Source organism: Pongo pygmaeus, chromosome 10, assembly GCF_028885625.2.
Source record: "Pongo pygmaeus isolate AG05252 chromosome 10, NHGRI_mPonPyg2-v2.0_pri, whole genome shotgun sequence".
NCBI classification, from domain to species: Eukaryota; Metazoa; Chordata; class Mammalia; order Primates; family Hominidae; genus Pongo; species Pongo pygmaeus.
Window position 1 is genome coordinate 23,078,581 of NC_072383.2, and position 22,774 is coordinate 23,101,354.

Below are 22,774 nucleotides of genomic sequence, written 5' to 3' on the forward strand. Positions count from 1 at the left end.
TGTGTGGTGGTGCCCCTCTGTAATCCCAGCTACTCAGGACGCTTGAGAATGGGTGGCAGAGGGTTGCAGTGAGCCAAGATCATGCCACTGCACTCCAGCCTCTTGGGGGACACAGTGAGAATCTGTCTCAAAAAAAAAAAAAAAAAAAGAGAGAGTTTAAATGATGCCTCCAGAGTTCTTTCTCTTTAATCCCTCCATGTCTTTGTTCTGCTTCCTCAGGGAGAACATCAGTCTTCCAGCCCATTTCAGAACAGCAAAGCCCCCCTGCCACCCTACCCTACCCTTGCCCTGAGGCTTCAGGTTAACAAGGTCCTTAGCACCCAGTCAGCACGAGAAAGATCCTTTCTTTCCAAGAGTCTCTGGAAAGGACTCCAGTGGGCTCTGCTTGGTCATATGCCTGTCCCTAGACCACAGCTGTGTTAAGGAAAATGGGGTGCTTAGATGGACCATCTTGGGTCACACACTTACTATTACAGTGCAGAGAATGTGAGGGAAACCCTCACCGGGTGAGAGAGGCATCAATTCCTAAAAGGAAAAGATTTTTAGCAGACAACAAAACAAAACCAAAAAACCAAGTGTCAGCTATACTAGAGGTGACCAGTAAAGCTGACTTCCAAGTTTCTGCTGCTAGGGAATGCTGATGTTGATCAAAGTGCAGAGATAAAAGCAGTCTGAGCGCGTATGAAAAATAGAGTTTTTAAAACATTGAGTTTAAGGCGCCTGTAGGATATTTGAATGAGCTAGTCAGTAATTTCTTAGAAAAAATGACCCAGGGGCATTAAAAAAAAGGTGTATGTTTAAAATATACATTTTAAAATATAAAATGGATTCGTGTTAGGGTGCATCAAGATATGCAACGGGAAACCCACCGCAATTCTAAAGTGGGGAAGTTCTTTAGCAAATATAAATACTCTATTTTTTTTTAATTTTAGAAATTTCCAGACACTTGCAAGCATCCCAAAAGCCGCACTTCCTCCAAATATCTCTGGACTCCCACTGCTTGACTTAGTTTTGGGGTCACCTCATCAGAGCCTACTTGGCCTACTGGCCCCAGACGAGGCGGCCGCGGACTACAATTCCCAGCGAGCACCGCGAGGGGGCGGGGGAGTGGGCGGGGCGAGGGACGGCCGCGCGCGCCAGCTGCCAGGCGGGGATCGGGCGGCGCCGAGCTGAGGTGGTGAGGGACTAGCTCCCGGATGTGGAGAAGCTGGGGAGAAGGCGTGGGAGGAAGATGGACTCGGTGGAGAAGGGGGCCGCCACCTCCGTCTCCAACCCGCGGGGGCGACCGTCCCGGGGCCGGCCGCCGAAGCTGCAGCGCAACTCTCGCGGCGGCCAGGGCCGAGGTGTGGAGAAGCCCCCGCACCTGGCAGCCCTAATTCTGGCCCGGGGAGGCAGCAAAGGCATCCCCCTGAAGAACATTAAGCACCTGGCGGGGGTCCCGCTCATTGGCTGGGTCCTGCGTGCGGCCCTGGATTCAGGGGCCTTCCAGAGGTGCGCATGTGCGAGAGTGGGCGGCGCGGCCTGGGCGGGGGTCGGGAGAGGGAGTCGGGCTGCTGGAGGGGCTGGGGCCCCCAGGGCCACCGCTCTTGGAAGGGGGCCATCTCTCATGCCAGGGATGTGCAAGATCCGGGGTGCCTGGGGCCGGGCTGAGAGCCCAGGAGGAAGGGCTCCAGCTCTTTCCTTGTTCCGTAGCTGCCAATGGTCGTAACCTGGGACAGTTCCTGTCTCCGCCCTTGAGAATCATCCGTAAAAGGGGAGATTACACCTCCCCAACCGTCCCCTCCTCCCGGGTTGACCTTACGGGGAAAAGTAAAGGAGGCCACCCCGGTGCAACGTCTGTGATAATGTGTGAACTTCTTTGGATGGGGGCCATCGAAGCTCCCCTGTTGCTCAGCCTCTGATAACTGCTTGGTGCTGCTCGATTAGGGAGGCATCAGGTTCATGAATGGAGTTGAGTGTCGGGGTGTCAGAGCTGAATTTCAAGCTCAGCTTGGAGATCTTTTCCTAACCTTTGAAAAATACTCTAGCTATCTGCCTGTGAGTCAGCACAATCTAGAAAACTCCCTAGATTTATAAATACGTGAGACCCAGTGGGAAGGTGTACAACTGACTGTTTTATGATATATTAATACTTACAAATCATTTAATCATACCTTTGGAACCTCTTCTGCCCTAAGGACAGTTTTAATTATACATAATTTAGATACATTGCCAAATTGGTCAGGAGTTACAAGCTGATGTCATTCATAAAAGAAGGGAAATCGAATTCTGTGCCAAGAATGAATTTACACATATAGCTTCAACCTAACTACATTTGCATGTGTCGTTATTGTGGAAATTAATTTCTGTTACCCTTTTAATGTTTCGATTTTTAAAGAGATGACTGTTTTTGAAGTCATCTCTTTTTCTTTTTGAACCTATATTTGCTTACCCATATTAATATATGGCTAAATGATTTTCATTTAACCAGTCTTGTTTAAAAAAGGGAGATGCCAAAAAAGTATAAATATACTAATTCTCGTAATGTTTCAACCCAAAGGAAGTCCTGGATGGACCAAGGCAAACAGGAGCCACTATTCAGAAGATAACACTAGTGCAATAGGAAGTGTGCGAAGGAGAGATAGGGAAGGACCTGGGGATTTTTTTCAATTCAGTAGCTATTTACTGAGCCCTAATTTCTGCTATACATGTCCAAGGGAATACCAAGATGATTGGGACACAGTTTTTGTCCTTGTGAAGCTCACAGACTTTGGGATATTTTTACATTCTTAGAAAGGGTACAAACTAAAAAGGACTGAGAGAAGTAGGTGCATCCAGACTGCAGTAATATAGTGAAATATCATTTTTGTGAAATGAACTAGAGATCAAAATCATATTCACAGTAAATGGAGAACAAAACTGTTAATACCATTTACAACTCTTAGGTTGTATATATCAGGAAACCCTGTTCAAACTGGCATAACAAAAGAGGGAAAGGCTTATTAAGGTACAATCAGACTCAAGGACAAAAAAAATGATTCATTGATTCAGCATACTTATTACCTACCTACTATGTAACAGGCACTGTTGTATGTACCGAACCAGGTGTAGTAGCAGTAGAGACAGCCCTTAGTCTTATAGAGCTTATGTTATAATAAGGAAAGACATGCAATATACAAGAACATTAATATGTGTTGTATCAGGTTATTATAAATGTTTTTAAGAAAAAGTAAAGCAGGATAAGAGGATGGTGCACTTTGTTGCCAGAATCCTCAATTTCTTAGTTCTGGATAGACCCTTTATGGATGCAAGGTGGTTGTACTGAGAACTGCAGAACTCTCAGGGTACCTAATGACTTGCTCCAAACCTCTGCCCCAAGAGACTTGACCAAGCCCTAGCATGGCTTCTAGCAGCTTAAGGCCATGTCCCTAGGATGATCTCAGTTTCCCTTAAAATGGCTTCCTGAAGAGGCTCAAAGCTGCCAGAATTTCCTGATTGTTCCAGGAAAAAAAAAACCTGGTGATAGGCCCCTGAACCCTCTTTTAGAGCAGTTAGTTTAGAAAGCTTGCAATTATAAAAACTTTCTCTGCCTTTTGAGATGTAGATCTACCACACAAAACTGTTTCCCCAAGGACCTGCGAGGCCCGGAACCATGTCTCAGTGAAATGCGAACATTCTAGGAAATAACTCTCACTCTCCTTCCCAGTCCCTCTGGGAAGATAAAGGGCGAAGTTCAGTGGACACCTTGCTTCAACTTGCTCAGTTGCTTTGTCTCATAAAGATAGAAGATTGTTTCTCTTCCAGATAAGCACCAGTTAACAAATCCAGATGGCCTAGTCACACGGACTAAGCCCCGTTAGCACCCCTCAGTGCCTTTCCCTTAGCACAACTCAGCCTTTAAAGTCTCCAGCCTTTCGTTTTCTGGGGCTGTGAATGCAGTTCACGTTGGACTCTTTTCCCTATTGCAGTAGTAACAGAATACAATCTGTCCTTAATACTTTAGTCGCCGATTTTGTGTGTCTTTGATAGCGGTCCTCATATTCTTACAGGTTTAAATGTAAGTCAGAAGGAGTGCTCTCCTCGAAGCTCGAAGTTTCATTGTGCCTCATTGGGTACCCTGCTCATTCTTCAACCAGTCACTATGGCAAGAAGAACATAGTGCTTGTATTGGTACAGTATAGCTGCATCTTCCACTCTTGAAACCAGCGATGGAGCCCCCGCTGAAAAACATGACAGGTTCATCAAGAGGAAAATTGGAGTACAATTACCAAAAGTGAGGGGGAATAGATTCTGTTGGTCAGAACCCAACAACCAACCATTACAGCAGGCATTGGGGATTTTGCTATGAAATGATTGGAAACTATGTATATACATTGACCAATGATTTTCCCATTTCCACATTTTAGCATTTGTACAAAACTTCTTTAAAAAAAAGACTCTAGTATCAACCTTTTCTGTACCAAGTAGTTTTATTTAATACTTCTAGACTAGAGTGTAAACTCATTGACCACAGGGATAATGTTTTATACTTCTTCAAGCCACCTATGCTATCTGTCACTATATCCGTGGTGGCGATTAGAAGAAATAAAATTGGCTGGCTCACATCTGTAATCCCAGCACTTTGGGAGGCCAAAGGCAGGCGGAGGCTAGGAGTTGAAGACCAGCCTGGCCAACATGGCGAAACCCCATCTCTACCAAAAATACAAAAATTAGCCAGTTGTGGTGGTGCATGCCTGTAATCCCAGCTGCTCAGGAGGCTGAGGCAGGGGAATCACTTGAACCCGGGAGGCGGAGGTTGCAGTGAGCCGAGATTACACCACTGCACTCTAGCCTGGGCAACAGAGCAAGACTCTGTCTCAAAAAAAAAAAATTATTTTTTCTAAACTAGCAAAATGAATGTATTTCTAACTTAACAGTATCATGTAAATGTGAATTTACTCTGTTCAAGTTTTGTGTCTACGTGCTATTTGTCATCCTTTCCAGGCATCTGGAGAGATTAGGTCAAAAGGTAATAGAAGGGACCAGCACTTCTTCCTCCATGAAGCCTTTACTGATCCCCTCAGTGAAAAGTAATTGTGCCTTTGTTTTCCCATACATAGCTACGTCGTTTGTACCTTCATTTAGTGCATGCCCTATGCAGGGAGGTAAGATCACAGACTCTGAAGTCAAACTGTGGATTTGAATTCCAGCATCACCATGTGTTAACTGTGCAAACTTGGGTAAATCACTTAACCTCTCTGTGCCTCAGTCTCTTCATCTGCAAAATGTACTAAAGTGTCTGCCTCACAGGCTTGTTGAGGGAATTAAGTGAGATAATGTATGTGCAGTCCTTAGAATAGTGCCTGGCACATAGTATGTAATCTATTATTGACATTTTCCTCTTGTTTAGAAGGTTTTTACTATCTTCCATGCTTGTAAAATGGGAAACTCTCCCATTGCTTTTAAAATGGGAAAGTTGTAATGATCTTAAAAATTCTTTCTGGTGCTAACATTCTTTGACTTTGAAGAGTTAGTGGAAAGATGTCTTTATTCTCTTTTTCAGTTTTAGTGGCCAGCAGACTTTTTCTGTAAAGGGCCGGATAGTAAATATTTCAGGTTGTGTAAGCCAGATGGTCTTTGTTGCAGCCACTCAGCTCTGCTGTTGTGTATGTTGTGAAAGTGGCCGTGACAATACATAAATGAAAGAGTGGCTGTATTCCAATAAAATGTTACAGAAACAGGCTGAGGAGTGGGCAGAATTTGGCCTGGGGAGTCTCCTGCCATACTAGGTGAAAAGCTAAGCTTCTTGTGAGCAGGTACCCTCTTATTCATCGTGGTATGCTGTATATACTAGATCATTAAAATGTGTTGACTTATATTCCATTGACTTACTATGAAGCTGTAGGAGGACTTTGGAGCACCCTTCCTGCCTCCTACCCTCTCTTTTGTTTCTTCAAAAATTTACCTTAGGAGAGAGCTGAAGAAAATTGCAGCTGTCTGATTTGTGTTTTTCAGGGCTCGAAGATACCTTTGAGATTATTTTGTTCAAAACCATGATTTGACTTAATTGAGGCAGATTTTTCTGGCCTGCTCAGAATCAAAGCTAACAGTACTTTTCAAGGTTGCTAACTTTGCATACTAACTAGGCTAGTTAGTAGTTAAGAAAAATGCTGAGATAATTTTTTTTCCTTTAGTACAGAGTTATTGCCAGAGTTGATTTTGTAAGAGCTTAATTTTCAACAGTGGTTCAGTGCTGTGTAAGTAAACCTCAGAACAAATTGATTTGTAAGTGTTGCCTAACATACTTGTGAAAAATAAACATGTTTTAGTTTTATGCTTAGGGTATAGACTTTTGATTAATGAAAGGCCTATGCTGTTATTATCCCTAAAATGGCAGCTTCTGATTTCAAGTAGTTGTCACAGGCACCATGGTTGATATTCCTGTTGGTCCTGTTAGATGTGGTGTGACTTCATTTGAGGCTAAAGCCATTGGCATTAGACTTTGACATTCACTCTGCTCGACTGGCCTGTTTGTTCACTTGCTCATTTTCTCTTTTGTGTATCCTCATCTTATGTCCCTAAACCAAAGGAAAATTATCTACTCAGTCTCTTTCATAGGTTATGATCATAGTATTTTAAGTGTACATATGGGATACTGTTTTCATATTTTTTTCACAGTGTAATTGCTTAACATAGCATACAAATTAGACATTTGGACCTTTGAAGGTCTGGAAGCAGAACTTCAGTCTACCTTCTGAAGATTGAGTGTGAGGATTAAATGAGACAGAGTAGATGTTACTTTATTATCATTTTTGTTTTAGTATTTTGAATAGCTAACATTTATTAAATGTTTATTCTGTGGTAAATGGTTTATATTTAATCCTCTAAACCATATGAGGTATCCACTATTATTACTTACCTCCATTTTACTGAAAATTGAGGCATAGGGAGATTATGGATTTTTCCCGTGGTCATATAGCTGGCATGTGGTGGAGCCAGAATTGAACCTCTTCCTTCAGAACCCATCCTTTTAATCACTTACTGTTTCATTCATTCAACAGATCTATATTGAGCACCTGATATGTAGCAGGCACTGTGAAAGTACGTTGTAAAAAGTAAAGCACTGAAAAGAGCGTAGTTACTTAATTGATCCCTCGCTTCTCTTTTCCTAATGGTTTAAAGAGAATTACCGTGCTATATTGGCCTCAGTCTCTATCAACAGGCCAAGACTTTCTCAAGAAAATAAACTATGCTGTATACGTTATTACATCCCTAGTGTCCAGAATCGTGCCTGGGACAGAATAAGCACTTAGTAAATAGTTCATAAATGAAGGATGAATGAATGAAAGAAGGAAGGAAGGAAGAAAAGCAAACCTCCTCCAAAATTCTATTTTTTTTTCTTGCTTTGTAAACATTACTTAAAGACCACTGAACCCTCTGGTATTGAATTTTCATTGCAGTAAAAATCAGGATAAGGAAGTAAATGGCTTCAGCAATTTATTTCAATTAATAATGTAAATTAGGTGCCAAATTACCATGTCTTTTGCCTTCCCTGTTTATTTTTTATTGTATTCTAATTACATCTTATCCTCCCATCACCTCTATTTTAAAAATACACTAGGTTTTCATTGGTACTTTACTTTGTTATATACCTTTGACTATGACATTTCCCAAGAGAACATTTTTTTCCCACTATTTCAGATTTCAAGATGGAGGAAAATGGGGGCTCCTGTGTTCACCTTGCATAGAGTGACATAAGTAAATATCACGGGACTCTTGACCCCTAGCCAGTGGCTCATCTTGTTTGCTAGGCTTCCTTTGATTATTTTTTCTTAATGACTTTATCCCTTGATTTAAATCCTTCTATAAATATTAAAGGGAATAAGTGAAATAAATAAATGAAATCCAGGGATGTTAGAAGATTTCCTTTAGTTTTTCACTTTCTTTTCACTCATGATAATTGAGCATAGACATATTAAACATGCAGTTCAGCCGAGCGTGGTGGCTCACACCTGTAATCCTAGCATTTTGGGAGGCCGAGGTGGGAGGGTCACTTGAGGTCAGGAGTTTGAGACCATCCTGGCCAGCATGGCAAAACCCCATCTTTACTAAAAATTAGTCGGGCGTGGTGACACATGCCTGTAATCCAGCTACTCAGGAGCCTAAGGCATGAGAATCGCTTGAACCTGGGAGGTGGAGGTTGCAGTGAGCAGATAACGGGCCACTGTACTCCAGCCTGGGTAACAGAGCAAGACTCTGCCAAAAAAACAAACAAACAAAACATGCAGTTCATCTTTCCCTCAGTAGATATCAAAAGACTGGGATAAAAGGAAAAATATATATGTGTGTGTGTGTATATATGTGTATACATATATACACACACACACACATATACATTATATATACACATTATATATAATTTTTTATGTATACAAAATGTGTATATATATTTGTGTGTGTGTGTATATATATATATATACCAAATATATATATACACACACACATACACCAAAGACTATAAGTCATTAAGATATCTTTGCATAAATCACTATTAAAACATGGTGGGGTTTTGTTGTTTTTTGTCTTTTTTTTTGAGACAGGGTCTTGCTGTGTCTCTCAGGCTGGAGTGCAGTGGCGCGATCTCGGCTCACTGCAACCTCTGCCTCCCAGGTTCAAGCGATCCTCCTGTCTCAACCTCCCTAGTAGCTGGGATTACAGGTGTGCACCACCATGCCCTGCTGATTTTTGTATTTTTAGTAGACACCAGGTTTCACCCTGTTGGCCAGGCTGGTCTCGATCTTGTGACCTCAGGTGATCCACCCGCCTCAGCTTCCCAAAGCGTTGGGATTACAGGTGTGAGACTCCAAGCCTGACCAAACATTGTGGCTAGAGTAGTATTTACATCTCCTGCATCTAGCAGTGGGAATTTGTGACTGTCCAGGAAACAAAACTTCAATAGAAACTGGTACCCCTTTCAAAAACAGCATTTTGCCTATTCATCATTTTATAAAGCCTAAATAGGCAACTGTGTAACCTGCGGTTAATAGAGTATTAAGTTAAATTCTTTTGAGCCAATGAAGTCATGTTCTTCATGTTTGTTGTTATCAATGGCTATAACCCAGCTCATTCTATATCTATATACCCATTGTTTGTTGTTTAAAAAAGAAAGAGTTGTTTTATCTGATTTTTTTTGAGCCCAGACTTGGGCATTTATTATCTTCTAAGCTTGAAACTGTTTCACCTTTAGGGTGTGGCTAAGCCAGGTCCGTTTTTTTTTTTTTTTAGCAAGCATATTAAAATATTTTATACAATATTTTGGATTTGGATGGAGAATAAGCAAGATCTTTAATTTTCTTTAGATTTGACTTCTAGTGCCTTTTAAAAAACGTTTATTTTAGGTTCAGGGGTACATGGCAGGCTTGTTACAGAGGTAAGTTGCATGTTGCAGGGGTTTGGTGTACAGATTATTTCGTCATCCAGGTAGTAGGCATAGTACCTGATAGGTAGTTTTTTGATCCTCACCCTCCTCCCACCCTCTACCCTCAAGTAGGCCCCAGTGTCTGTTGTTCCTTTCTTTATATAAAGTATATCTAGGACTGCATTTTTATTCATTAATATATTTATATACAAAATATAATTTCTTACATTTTATACTCCTTTGGATCTGTAACATTATTATCATTGTGCAAAAAAATTCTCACATTATATAAGCTGTATTTTATGGTTACAGAGCTCCATTTTATTGTTAATGATTTCTTTTGATTTGGCTGTTAATTTCTTTTGATATCTGAACAGTGTATGGGTTTCGACAGACCATGATGAAATTGAGAATGTGGCCAAACAATTTGGTGCACAAGTTCATCGAAGAAGTTCTGAAGTTTCAAAAGACAGCTCTACCTCACTAGATGCCATCATAGAATTTCTTAATTATCATAATGGTATGAATTTGATTAATAGTTTATTCAAACCTTTATGTACTTTTCTACTTCCTTTATTATCTTATAAGACTTGTTTTAACATTTGAATTCCAAACCTTAATATTACTTGCTTGCAGGGAACTTTTTTTTTTAATATCCTTTTCATTTCTCTTGTGTTTTTAAGAGGTTGACATTGTAGGAAATATTCAAGCTACTTCTCCATGTTTACATCCTACTGATCTTCAAAAAGTTGCAGAAATGATTCGAGAAGAAGGATATGATTCTGTTTTCTCTGTTGTGAGACGCCATCAGTTTCGATGGAGTGAAATTCAGAAAGGAGGTAATCTCTTATCAGTCTTTATTTTAGCTCATTTTATTGAGAATCAATTTTTTTGTATATAAATATCCTTTGGGCATGAGGAGAGTAAAAGGGGAGCTGTAAAAGAGAGTATGTGACTCATTACTTTAGTAGGTAATGACATTTACAGTCAGCTCTAAATCTGTTATCGAGCCAACACAGCTAGACCAAATTAATTCTTTGCTTTACTCTTTACAAAGGGACATTCTAATCCTCTTATTTCTATTTGCCTTTTGAGGCAGACATGCCGTTTTTCTAGATCAAATACTTTTATGTTTGTTCTGGACATGTTTGATGAACTCCATACAAATCATATGGAGATAGAAAGCATCCACCAAAGTGTTCTGAAGGATCTCAAGAATGACATTTTGAAGTTCTTCCCCAAATTCCAGGGTTTACTAGGCATTTTGCCTGCCGTGTCCAGTGTGCTGTAAATCTTATCCAGAGAATTATTATAAACACTGTGTTTTTCCATTCAGTAATGTACATTTCAGTTGTTCCTTAGGGATTCCATTTTCTGTTGAAATTCTCCATTTTTTTATCCATTTAAAAAAAGGTCGTTTCCTCTAATTTAACATATTTTTGATAGCTATTCGAAAGTCCTTGATTGAAGATTTCAACATCTAGTCACTTACAGTTCTGTACTCTGCTTCTCTCTTGATTGTGAGTCACCTATTTCTGCCTCTTCATTTGGCTCATGTTTAATTGTATATCTGGCACTTGAGTACATATTTTCCTCCAGAGAGGGTACGCCTTTTCTTCTATCAGGCAGATAAGATAAGGGGCTGATCACTTTGATTCAATTAGGAGTTGGGCTGGGTTGAAACTTTAATTTCATCTCACCTCTTAGTATAGGTGTCTTATTAGGAGATACATCTTGTATGTGTTACTGACACTCACACCCATCCCCTACTCTTGCTGAGAAGACTCTAAGGGATCTGAGGACCACAATACTATTATGATATCTCCCTGCTTTCCAGCCCATTCCCAGCTTCCCACACAGTACACTCAGCCAAAGTCTTGTAGGGGGAAGCATTAGGTGGGAAAAACTAGCTATATGTTTGTGGTTCCTACAGATGACAATCTGTAACTCAAGTCCACAAGGTCATTAAAAGCCCTTCTAGTTTTTGCCTACCTCAGCAGAGTCCCTCTGATTAGGCAAAGCTTGATCTTTCTTGCGCCTTCTCCTCATACTCAGCAGATATGCCCAAGGAGAAAGCAGCCACTGATACTAGGAAAGATTTGGCCCTCTCTTTTCTTCAAAGTACCACTTGAATTATCTAGTTGGTTTATTACCTGTCTCTACCCCTAGATTGTATACTTTTTGAGAGTAGAGAGAGTTCTGGTCACTACTCTGTAGCCAGTGCCCATAAAGCTATGTTATCTCTAGCTATTTAATTTGTATTTGCTAAGGTTTTTTCCTGGGTTATTTCAAACACTGGGGTGGAATTGAACAGGGGATGGTTTAGTTAAACAAGTAAGTAGAGGTTATTCCTAGAAGCCTGCATAAACACAGAAATGGCAGCAAAAAGTGAAGAAAGATTCTGGAGAATAACCAGCTATTAAACACACACACACACACACACACACACACACGCACGCAGATTTGAGGAAAACTCAGTGGAAAGGCAAAGGAATCTCTACATGGCAATACCAAAGTCTTCATTGATTACATTATGTTCTATTCATTAATGTTGACATTACTGAGCCTTTATTATCAGGTATACTCATAAACATAATTTATTATTATATTTAGTATATTTTTAACTAATGGTAAGAATGTATAATATGTTACATAAACATTTTCATCAATATAAAATGTTCAATAATTTAATGGAAAAATCTTTAGTTTTCAGCAATAATTGTATAAAAACAACTTCTCAACCACATTAGATAAATAAAACTTATTTCTGTATATGCAAACAATGAGAAATAGATTAAAGGGCCCAAATATTAATATAGGTATTTTATGACAAATTCAGTTCTTTTAAAGCTACTTTAAGGTTGTCTTGATGTCCTCCCAAAGCATAATATTTGTATGAATACCTTAATTGTTCCACATTTCATTATAAAATACTTTAGTTTTCTAGTAGCTATTGGAAAGCAAAGATAAATCATCCGAATTATTACAGATTTTATTCCTTTAAAAAAAGTTCTTTTTTTTGAGACAGAGTCTCGCTCTGTTGCCCAGGCTAGATGGAGTACAGTGGCGCAATCTCGGCTCACTGCAATCTCCGCCTCCCGGGTTCAAGCGATTCTCCTGCCTCAGCCTCCCAAGTAGCTGGGATTACAGGTACCTACCACCATGCTCGGCTAAATTTGTGTTTTTAGTGGAGATGGCATTTCACTATGTTGGCTGGGCTGGTCTCGAACTCCTGACCTCAAGTGATCCGCCTGCCTTGGCCTCCACAGTGCTGGGATTACAGGCGTGAACCACCACATTCAGCCTAAAAAAAGTTCTTTATCAGGCCGGGCGCAGTGGCTCATGCCTGTAATTCCAGCACTTTGGGAGGCCGAGGTGGGCGGATCATGAGGTCAAGAGTTCAAGACCAGCCCGGACAACATGGTGAAACCCTGTCTCCACTAAAAATACAAAAATTAGCCAGGTGTGGTGGTGCATGCCTGTAGTCCCAGCTACTTGGGAGGCTGAGGCAGGAGAATCGCTTGAACCCGGGAGGCAGAGGTTGCAGTGAGCCAAGATTGCACCATTGCACTCCAGCCTGGGTGACAGAGCGAGACTCTGTCTCCAAAAAAAATAAAAGTTCTTTATCTAGATAGAGAAATGCTCTGCATTCTGAGTTCATTTTTATTAACTTTTTAAAAGTTACTGAATTAACATTTTCTGTATTCAGAGCAACATGGACTTACTCTAACTTTTTGCTTTTAGTTCGTGAAGTGACCGAACCTCTGAATTTAAATCCAGCTAAACGGCCTCGTCGACAAGACTGGGATGGAGAATTATATGAAAATGGCTCATTTTATTTTGCTAAAAGACATTTGATAGAGATGGGTTACTTGCAGGTTTGTGCCTTCATTTTGCATAATCCTTTTAAGCGCTTTTGTAGGCATACTTTGAGTTCTAGGGAAGAAGTATGGTACAATTTCTTTATGATAAAGAAAAGTATCAACCTATAAAGGAAAGGTAATTGCTAACAACATTTGCTATCTGAGGCATTTATCCTGCAGGTTTACCCCAAAGTGATCTTTGGAATCCATTCAGTAAATATGCAAGGAATTCTGCTACAATGATAAAAAAATGAATCAAGTACTGCATGTCTACATATGTGCTGGTACTCATATTGTTCCACTCAAAACTATGTAATCCATGTTTGTGTTATAGTTATATTGTGGCTGTAGGGTTGAATAACTTCTATTGCTTTAAAAAGACAAATAATTTCATAGAGGTGAAAAGAGTTACAACCTGGGCGTCAGGAAACCCAGATTCTTTTTTTTTTTTATATATATATATATATGTTTTTATTATACTTTTAAGTCAACTGCCTCCTACTATGTAAGCTTGAATATGTATCATTTTATCTGTCCTCACTCTCATTTCTCTCATTTTCAAATAACAGATTTAATGTCTCTCATTTTAGAGCCTGCAACATGGTTGCATCATATATTTCTTAACTTGTTAATTTTAGTTATCATTATTATTTATTATTTACTGTGAACTGCGGAGTAGGTGAAACACTTTGCATATGTTATCTTATGTAATCTGCATAGTGAATGAATGAAGTGGACATTTCTACCCAGTTTTACAGAGGAGGAAAACTGCATCTCTGAAATATGAAGTAATTAACTCAAGGCAAAAACGCTAATAAATGGTAGTCAGGATTTGGATTCAGGTTCTTATGTTACTCAAGAAATAGCATTTTTAAGGAGAGACAGAGAAACCTCTCCATTGTGTAATAACAATTCTAATGGGACTGTTATTCTGAGCAAAAGAGAGAAAAACATTTTTAACAAATCTTCTGATCAATGTATAGGCAAACTATAGACTCGCTGTTTAGTTAAATTTAAGTGTTCAGAAAAATTAGATTTGATACACATAGATACTACCATTTTTTTAAGCTCTTTTCTAAGGAGGACCGTGATGTAACCCATTCCTAAAGTGTGGAGAAAAATGTTTCTCATTAAAACAAGATTTATGAAGAGACTGATAATTCTGAAAAAAAAATGAAATTGAAATTGTCCAGTAATTGATCTTGTCATTAAAATAATTACTATCAGAAGACCCTTTCTCTTGCCGACCCTTGCCTAGAATCAAGAGACTGCCCTTGCCTTTGCCCAGTGTGACTTGGATGACTGTTAGTCATCTTCATCAGTAGCTCAGGGATCTAAGAAAACGCTGTACAACAGATGCTACAGTTATTTTTCCTCCCCTGTGTTGCCTGTTAGTTGCAAATTAGAACAGAAGTTCCAAAAACCTTTATACTGCTTTTGGATGATGACAGGAGAGACTTCTTGAAAAAAAGGAGGATATGATTAAGGGATTTCCACAAAATCCCTTGTGGTCAGAATCCTGGAGGATGTAATATTTCTGCTTTTTTCAATATTAAAATAGAAATTTTCTTAAATAGGGAACTTGAACTGTTTAGATAGATTTGAAAAATGTTAAGGTTATTTCTTTTGTGTGAGCTTTCGCCTTAAAAAAAAAAAAAAAGCTGGGCGTGGTGGCTGAAGCATGTCATCCCAGCACTTTGAGAGGCCAGCTTGAGGCCTCAAGAGGATAGCTTGAGGCCAGGTTTCCAAGACCAGCCTTGGCAACATAGCAAGATCTTATATCTACAAAAAACTTTTTAAAAATGTAGCCGGACGTGGTGTTGTATACCTGTAGTACCAGATCCTTAGGAGGCTGAGGTGGGAGGATTGCTTGAGCCTAAGATTTCAAGGTTATAATGAGCCATGATTGCACCATTGCACTCCAGCCTGGGAGGCAGAGTGAAACCCTGACTCGAAAAAATAAAAAAGTAAAATAAATTAAAAAATCATTTTTATGTGACTGATTTTTACTGGGTTATTCATTTTTCTCAGTACTGTAGAAATGAATTCATTGTTCTGTATTATAATAAAGTTTTGATATATGTGAATGAATATTAAAAACAGTATTCATGACATTTATACTACCTTTAGGGTGGAAAAATGGCATACTACGAAATGCGAGCTGAACATAGTGTGGATATAGATGTGGATATTGATTGGCCTATTGCAGAGCAAAGAGTATTAAGGTAAAAACAAATAAACCTGTATAACCTTTGTACTAAATCCTAATAATTATACTTCTAGATACTGATTTCTGATACTTCAAACATCTTAGGATCTTTGTAATTACTTTGTTCATATGAGGAAGACATATGTAAAATATGTGTTTACATGGCTTCAATAAAGTGAGAAACATTATCTGGTTAGACCACACTACTTTTACTTACTGTACTATAAGTTAAAATATATATGTGAAGTAAATTTGGATAGTAATGTTTGAATAATTGAATGGAGAGTGACATTTCATGTATTGGTTTAGCCAGATGAGAGGGAGTGATTAGTATTGCACTTGTACTCAAAGGTCTATTTTGGTTTCTTTTAGATATGGCTATTTTGGCAAAGAGAAGCTTAAGGAAATAAAACTTTTGGTTTGCAATATTGATGGATGTCTCACCAATGGCCACATTTATGTATCAGGAGACCAAAAAGAAATAATATCTTATGATGTAAAAGATGCTATTGGGATAAGTTTATTAAAGAAAAGTGGTATTGAGGTATGTGCTCCCTGAATATAGCAGTATTTTATAATATTTTGATTCAGGGTCAAAGAACATGCAAGGAATTAAGAGATTTAAATTTTTAGTATTAACTCTTAAAATATCTGAAATTTGGCCTTCATATGCCTAGAAAATCATTATACTATTTACTTTTAGATGAGTAGAATTAGAAATTTGTTAATCAGCAAATAATATTTCTTGTTTATTCAGTAAATATAAACATAACTACTTTTAAATGGGAGCTATCTAGTGTTTCCCAAAGGATCTTGCAACAAGAAAGATTCCCTAGATAATAGGTGTACCATTTTAGAAAAGGACAATATCTTGTGGATTCTTAAAATCTAGCTTATTCTTATGAATGACATTTTTGATTCAAAATAACAACGTTTAAGTGTATTTTTTAAATGAAAGCTAAGATAATTATAATTTACCAGAAATCCTAAATATGTGTTACTAAGCAGCACAAGAGAGAGGTTATAGACTTTCCTCTGGATAAATTGAATTACAGGAGAATCTTAGAGCAGTATCAGACAGTATATGTTGTAATTTTTACCTGTAGATAGAATCCTTTCTATTGTAGAAAATAAAATACTGTGTCTCACCTTTATTGGGCTATGAGAAATAAAATGAGCTTTGTTTTAAAGCATCATGATTTTAAAATGACAGTCAGTTTGCTTTCTTGGACCTTCAGAAGGTCAAAAGATGACTCGTTTGTGATTTGGACTATCTGCAAGGTCAATTATTATGAAAGATTTCTGTTTTCTTCACTTTTTAATTTTTCCCTTCTTCCTCCAATCTTTTTTTTTTTTTTTTTTTTAAGGTGAGGCTAATCTCAGAAAGGGCCTGTTCAAAGCAGACGCTCTCTTCTTTAAAACTGGATTGCAAAATGGAAGTCAGTGTATCAGACAAGCTAGCAGTTGTAGATGAATGGAGAAAAGAAATGGGCCTGTGCTGGAAAGAAGTGGCATATCTTGGTTGGTATCTTTTTATTCACCCATAGTAAAATGGACCAGGATTTATTGACTTATTTTTAAAGAAATATATAAATGACAAAGCACATCCTCCAAATGGGTATGATTGTAGGGAAATAGAAACTTTCTTACACTGCTGATCAAACTGTTAAACTAGGACAGTCTTTCTGGAGGTTAGTTTGATAATAGGTATCAAATGTAGAATGATTAATTAGCACAAGCTGTGAAGTCAGACTGTACCACTGATTAGCCAGTTGTGATAAGATGAATGTTGTTTCCTCGTCTGTAAACTGGAGATACCAAGAGTACCTATTACCGTATGGCTGTGGTAGGGATTAATAAAATAATATGAGTAAAGCACTTAGAAGAATTTCTAGTACATAGGAATTACGCTCTGAATATTTTTTGCTGCTAATTGAATGTACATACTTTTTCCTCCAAATTCCAATTCCAGGAAAGAAATGAGACAAATGGGCCAATAGTGAAGTTAAAAGAACCCACTTAAATGTCCTGTGAAAAACAGAATATCCCTAAAAAGGAATACTATGCAATCATTACAAACAGTGCTGTAACCTGTATTTATTTGCATGATCAAATATAACAATAAGTTTTTCACTTTGATATTAAGCAATACACTTATCAGGTACCTATGTTGACACGCAGCATGGAACTGTGGGAACTGTAGGCTTTCTGCTTGCAGAGCTTACAGTCTGATGATGTCAACATTTTAAAATTGATAATGATAAGTTATTAAGATGCATAATAACTATAAATCATGTATGAAAGCAATATTTACAAGGGTAATATGAGCCTCAAAATAAGAAGCACAGGAAAACTTTGGGAGCATGTGATCTAGAGACTTCAGGAATAACCCTTAAACCACGCATGAAGATTTAATGGACATAAATGCTGCAGAATGTTTATTAAAGACAGATCCAGTTTTTATTAGAGGAAAATTTTAATGGAATGTATAACAAATTCCAACTATACTTATTATCTTTGGGATGTTAAGCAAGCTTCTATACACCTTAGTTTTCTACTTAGAATATAAACACAAACCAAATTTTATAAAGCCATTAGAAAGAAAAACAAAGATAATATAAAATGCTTAACATAGTGCCTACAGATAGTAATAAGTGTATCATTTATATAGGTAAAACTCTAGAATTATATTTGTCAAAATGTTGTGATTATCTACAAATAGTGATAATTAGGATGATTGTGACTTTTTTGCTTCTATTTTTTAAAAAAATATTTCTACCACGAATACGTATTACTTATATGACATTTAAAAAAAAACACTTTAAAAGGAGAGGTAAGAAAATAGAGAAGAGCATTTAAATTTTTACTTAAAACTCAGAGCAGGCCGGGCATGATAGCTCATGCCTGCAATCCCACCACTTTGGGAAGCAGAGGCAGGCAGATCCCTGGAGCTCAGGAGTTTTAGACCAGCCTGTGAAACGTAGTGAGGCCCCATGTCTACAAAAAAAAAAAAAAACAAAACTCAGCAATGTTTTATATGGGTGACATAAATGTATAAAAATATATTTCTTAAAAAAATCAATACTTTTATAAGTAAATTTAGTAAATAGAGCTTAAAGGCTAGATTATGCAAATACTAACTTCAACTTTTATTATCTTTTAGTGAAAATGATTCAAATTTCAACACATTTAATAATAAATGAGAAAATTTCAGTAGATAAGCATAGAGCGAATTTAAAAGAAACTCTCTTCAACCAAGATTGTATTGTTGTATGTGGTCTAAAGTATAGTAATAGTTTTACTCAGAATGGTGAATTAAAGATACTGGGAGCTTCTGAAATGCATCCTATTCCAAAAAAGGGGTTAACAGAGAGGGAGGAAAAGGAGATCATTATGTCAGTGTGATTTAGTATCTATTTTTATTCTTTAAAAATGGTAATTTTTCAGCAAATATTAATAAATGGCATACCAATCAGAACTATTACAGATTAAAAGAGATTTAAGATATATATATAAACAAAAGACCATATGTTAACCTTATTTCATTCCTGATTCAAATAAGTCAGCTATAAAAGGACAATTTTGAGACAGCTGGGGGTATCTCAACATATACTAGGTTATTAGAGGATATTAAGGTACTATTATTGATTTTGTGGGTTTAATGATATTCTGTCAGATAAAAAATTGTCTATTAGAGATAAATGTTGAAGAGTTTTTAGATAAAATATTATGTCTGGGAATTCCTTCCTCTCCCTCTCCCCAAATAAACCAGGGGGCAGTGCATAGAAAACAATATTACTAAGTGATTTTAAATTCTGATAATTTTTCAATATAAAATTGGGGTTCTCGCATATGTTTGAAATTTTGCTTAATAAAAAATTTTAATAACTTAGAATTCATACCTAAAATTTCTAACATTTGTAATATGCATGGTAGGTAGCAATTATGCTCCATTCTTCTTCTCTGGCTCATAAGAGTTTATTTTTGATTGTTAGGGAAAACCCTGGACCTCAATTATACTGTAAAATATTTTTGTTCCATCTAATCTTTAGTATTCTTATATGCAGTGCCCCTAGGTCTTACTGAAGTTGCCAGAGTTACCTGTTGGTTGCTGTCTGCATTATTTAGCTGGAATATTCTTTGTCTCTTTAAATGTTTGCTCAGTATTTATTTTACTTGATAGGAAATGAAGTGTCTGATGAAGAGTGCTTGAAGAGAGTGGGCCTAAGTGGCGCTCCTGCTGACGCCTGTTCTACTGCCCAGAAGGCTGTTGGATACATTTGCAAATGTAATGGTGGCCGTGGTGCCATCCGAGAATTTGCAGAGCACATTTTCCTACTAATGGAAAAGGTTAATAATTCATGCCAAAAATAGAAATTAGTGTAATATTGAGAAAAAAATGATACAGCCTTCTTCAGCCAGTTTGCTTTTATTTTTGATTAAGTAAATTCCATGTTGTAATGTTACAGAGAGTGTGATTTGGTTTGTGATATATATATATATTGTGCTCTACTTTTCTCTTTATGCAAGATAATTATTTAGAGACTGATTATAGTCTTTCTCAGATTTTTAGTAAATGCAAGTAAGAACACCATCAAAATTCACTTTGTATTGTACCCTGTAAAACTGTGTGTTTGTGTGCTTTCAAAGATGTTGGGATTTTATTTATCTGGGGACAGTGTGTATGGTAAGACATGCCCTTCTATTAATAAAATTACATTTCTCAAACTTGATGAAAACTGCCTTGTTGCTCTAGAAGAAATTTACCATGCGTTTTCTTTCTTTCCTTTAAACATTAACCAATCTTAGTGAGAAACAAGCCACTCGATGCCGGGGTAGAGCATCTGATTGTACTTCACATATGTATACGTAACAGCATATGGTCTATGTGGGGGTTGGTTCCAGGACCACCCACATATACCAAAATCTGTGCATACTCAAGTACCACAGTCAGCACTGTTGAACCCACATATACAAAAAGTGGGCCCTCCATATACTGCATGATTCACATGTATTTTTGATCTGCACATGGTTAAAAAAATTCACGTAAAAGTGGACCACACAATTCAAACCCATGTTGTTGAAGGATCAGCAGTATACACAAATACAAATATCCAAATAAATTTATATATTATGAAGTTTATGTATTTATTTGGAGGAAGCAAATTATTTGCAGTTACCCCTGAGATATAATGGTAATTTTGCATACAGGAATATCTTGCAGATATTATGGGTTTGGTTCCAGACCATTGCAATAAAGCGAGTCATAGGAATTTTTTGGATGCCAGGTACATCAAATGTTATGTTTAAAGTAAACTGTAGTCTATTAAGTGTGCAGTAGCATTATGCCCAGATAAACAATGTATATACCTTAATTTAAAAATATTGCTAAAAAATGCTAACGATTATCTGAGCCTACAGTGAGTCAATCTTTCTGTTGTTGAAGGATGTTGCGTTGAACAGTGGTGGTTGCTAAAGGTTGAGGTGGCTGTGACAGTTCCTTAAAATAAGACAACAATGAAGTTTGCCACATCATTGACTCATGAAAGATTTCTCTGTAGTGTGTGATGCTGTTTGATAGCATTTTACTCACAATTGAACATCTTTCAAAATTGAAAGTTCTCTCAATCCACTGCTTTATCGCTACATTTATGTAATTTTCTAAATTATTAGTTGTCACTTCATGTTCATAGCATCTTTACCAAGAGTAGATTCTGTCTCATGAAACCACATTTTTTGTTTATCCATAAGAAGCAACTCCTCATCCATTCAAGTTTATCATGAGATTGCAGTGATTCAATTACATCTTCAGGCTCCACATCTAACTTCATTCTCTTACTATTCATACCATATCTACAGTTACTTCCTCCACTGAAATCTTGAGCCCCTTAAAGTCATCCATGAGGGTTGGAATCAACTTCCGAACTCCCATTAATGTTGATATTTTGACCTCCTTCTATGAATCATGAATGTTCTGTTTTTTGTTGTTTTTTTTGTTTTTTTTGTTTTTCTTTTTTTTTTTGAGACGGAGTCTTGCTCTGTCACCCAGGCTGGAGAGCAGTGGTGCAATCTCGGCTCACTGCAAGCTCCACCTCCTGGGTTCATGCCATTCTCCTGCCTCAGCCTCCCAAGTAGCTGGGACTACAGGCGCCCACCACCATGCCTGGCTCATTTTTGGCATTTTTAGTAGAGACGGGGTTTCACTGTGTTACCCAGGATGGTCTCAATTTCCTGACCTCGTGATCCGCCTGCCTTGGCCTCCCAGAATCATGAATGTTCTTAATGGCATCTAGAATAGTGAATACCTTCCAGAAAGTTTTCGATTTACCTATTTCCAACAGAGGAATCACTATTGATGGCAGCAATACACCTAGAACTGTATTTTTTAAATAATAAGACTTGAAAGTTGAAATTACGCATTGATCCATGGCTTCAGAATGGATGTTGTATTAGCAGGCATGAAAACAACATGAATCTCCTAGTACATCTCCGTCAGAACACATGGGTGACCAGGTGCATTGTTCATAAGCAGTAACATTTTGAAGGAAACTCTTTTTCTGAGCAGTAGGTTTTAACAGTTGGCTTAAAATATCCAGTAAACCATGTTATAAACAGTTGTGCTATCACCCAGCTTTTTTGTTCTATTTATACAGCACAGACATGGTAGATTTAGCATTATTCTTAAGGGTCCTAGGATTTTTAGAATGGTATTGAGGATCAGCTTCAATGTAAAATCATGGCTGCTTTAACCTTCTAACAAAAGAGTCAGCCTGTCCTTTGAAGATTTGAAGCCAGACATTGACTTCTTTCTAGCTATGAAAATCCTAGATGGCATCTTCCAATAGAAGGCTGTTTGGTCAACACTGAAAATCTGTTGTTGAGTGTAGCCACCTTCATCAATCATCTTAGCTAGATCTTCTGGATAACATGCTGCAGCTTGTACAACAGCACTTGCTGCTTTTCACCTTGCACTTTTATGTAACGGAGATGGCTTCATTCCTTAAACCTCATGAACCAACATCTGCTAGCTACCTGCTTTTCTCCTGCAGCTTCTCCATGTCTCTCAGCCTTCATAGAATTGAAGTGAGTTAGGGCCTTGCTCTGGATTTGGCTTTGGCTTAAGTTAGTGTTGTGGCCTGTTTGATCTTCTTTCCAGACCACTTGAACTTTCTTCATCTCAGAAAGAAGGCTGTTTGACTTTCTTATTATTTGTGTGTTCACTTAAGCAGCACTTTGAGTTTCCTTCTATAACTTTGTATTTAAAACTTCGCTGACCATTTGGCACAAGAGTCCTAGCTTTCAGCCTATTTTGGCTTTTGACATGCT

At 37.8% G+C, this 22,774-nt stretch overlaps 1 protein-coding gene across 1 annotated transcript; it reads left to right on the top strand.

Annotated features, from left to right (window-relative positions):
- Positions 1-1,101: 1,101 nt before the first annotated feature.
- CMAS (cytidine monophosphate N-acetylneuraminic acid synthetase) lies at positions 1,102-20,181 on the top strand. Its single transcript, XM_054443631.2, has 8 exons — positions 1,102-1,491; positions 9,754-9,896; positions 10,060-10,215; positions 13,121-13,254; positions 15,370-15,464; positions 15,821-15,992; positions 16,816-16,969; positions 19,632-20,181. Exons 1-8 carry the CDS (start codon positions 1,232-1,234, stop codon positions 19,820-19,822), a joined length of 1,305 nt encoding a protein of 434 aa, XP_054299606.1. The 5' UTR covers positions 1,102-1,231; the 3' UTR covers positions 19,823-20,181.
- The last annotated feature ends 2,593 nt before the right edge of the window (positions 20,182-22,774 follow it).

What these genes read in the sequence shown, in the direction of transcription:
- CMAS (XM_054443631.2), top strand. Translation starts at nt 1,232, where the DNA reads ATGGACTCGGTGGAGAAGGGGGCCGCCACCTCCGTCTCCAACCCGCGG. An exon ending in GCAGAGCAAAGAGTATTAAG is followed by an intron (nt 15,465 to 15,820) that starts GTAAAAACAAAT and finishes GGTTTCTTTTAG; the next exon opens with ATATGGCTATTTTGGCAAAG. An exon ending in GAAAGAAGTGGCATATCTTG is followed by an intron (nt 16,970 to 19,631) that starts GTTGGTATCTTT and finishes TTTACTTGATAG; the next exon opens with GAAATGAAGTGTCTGATGAA.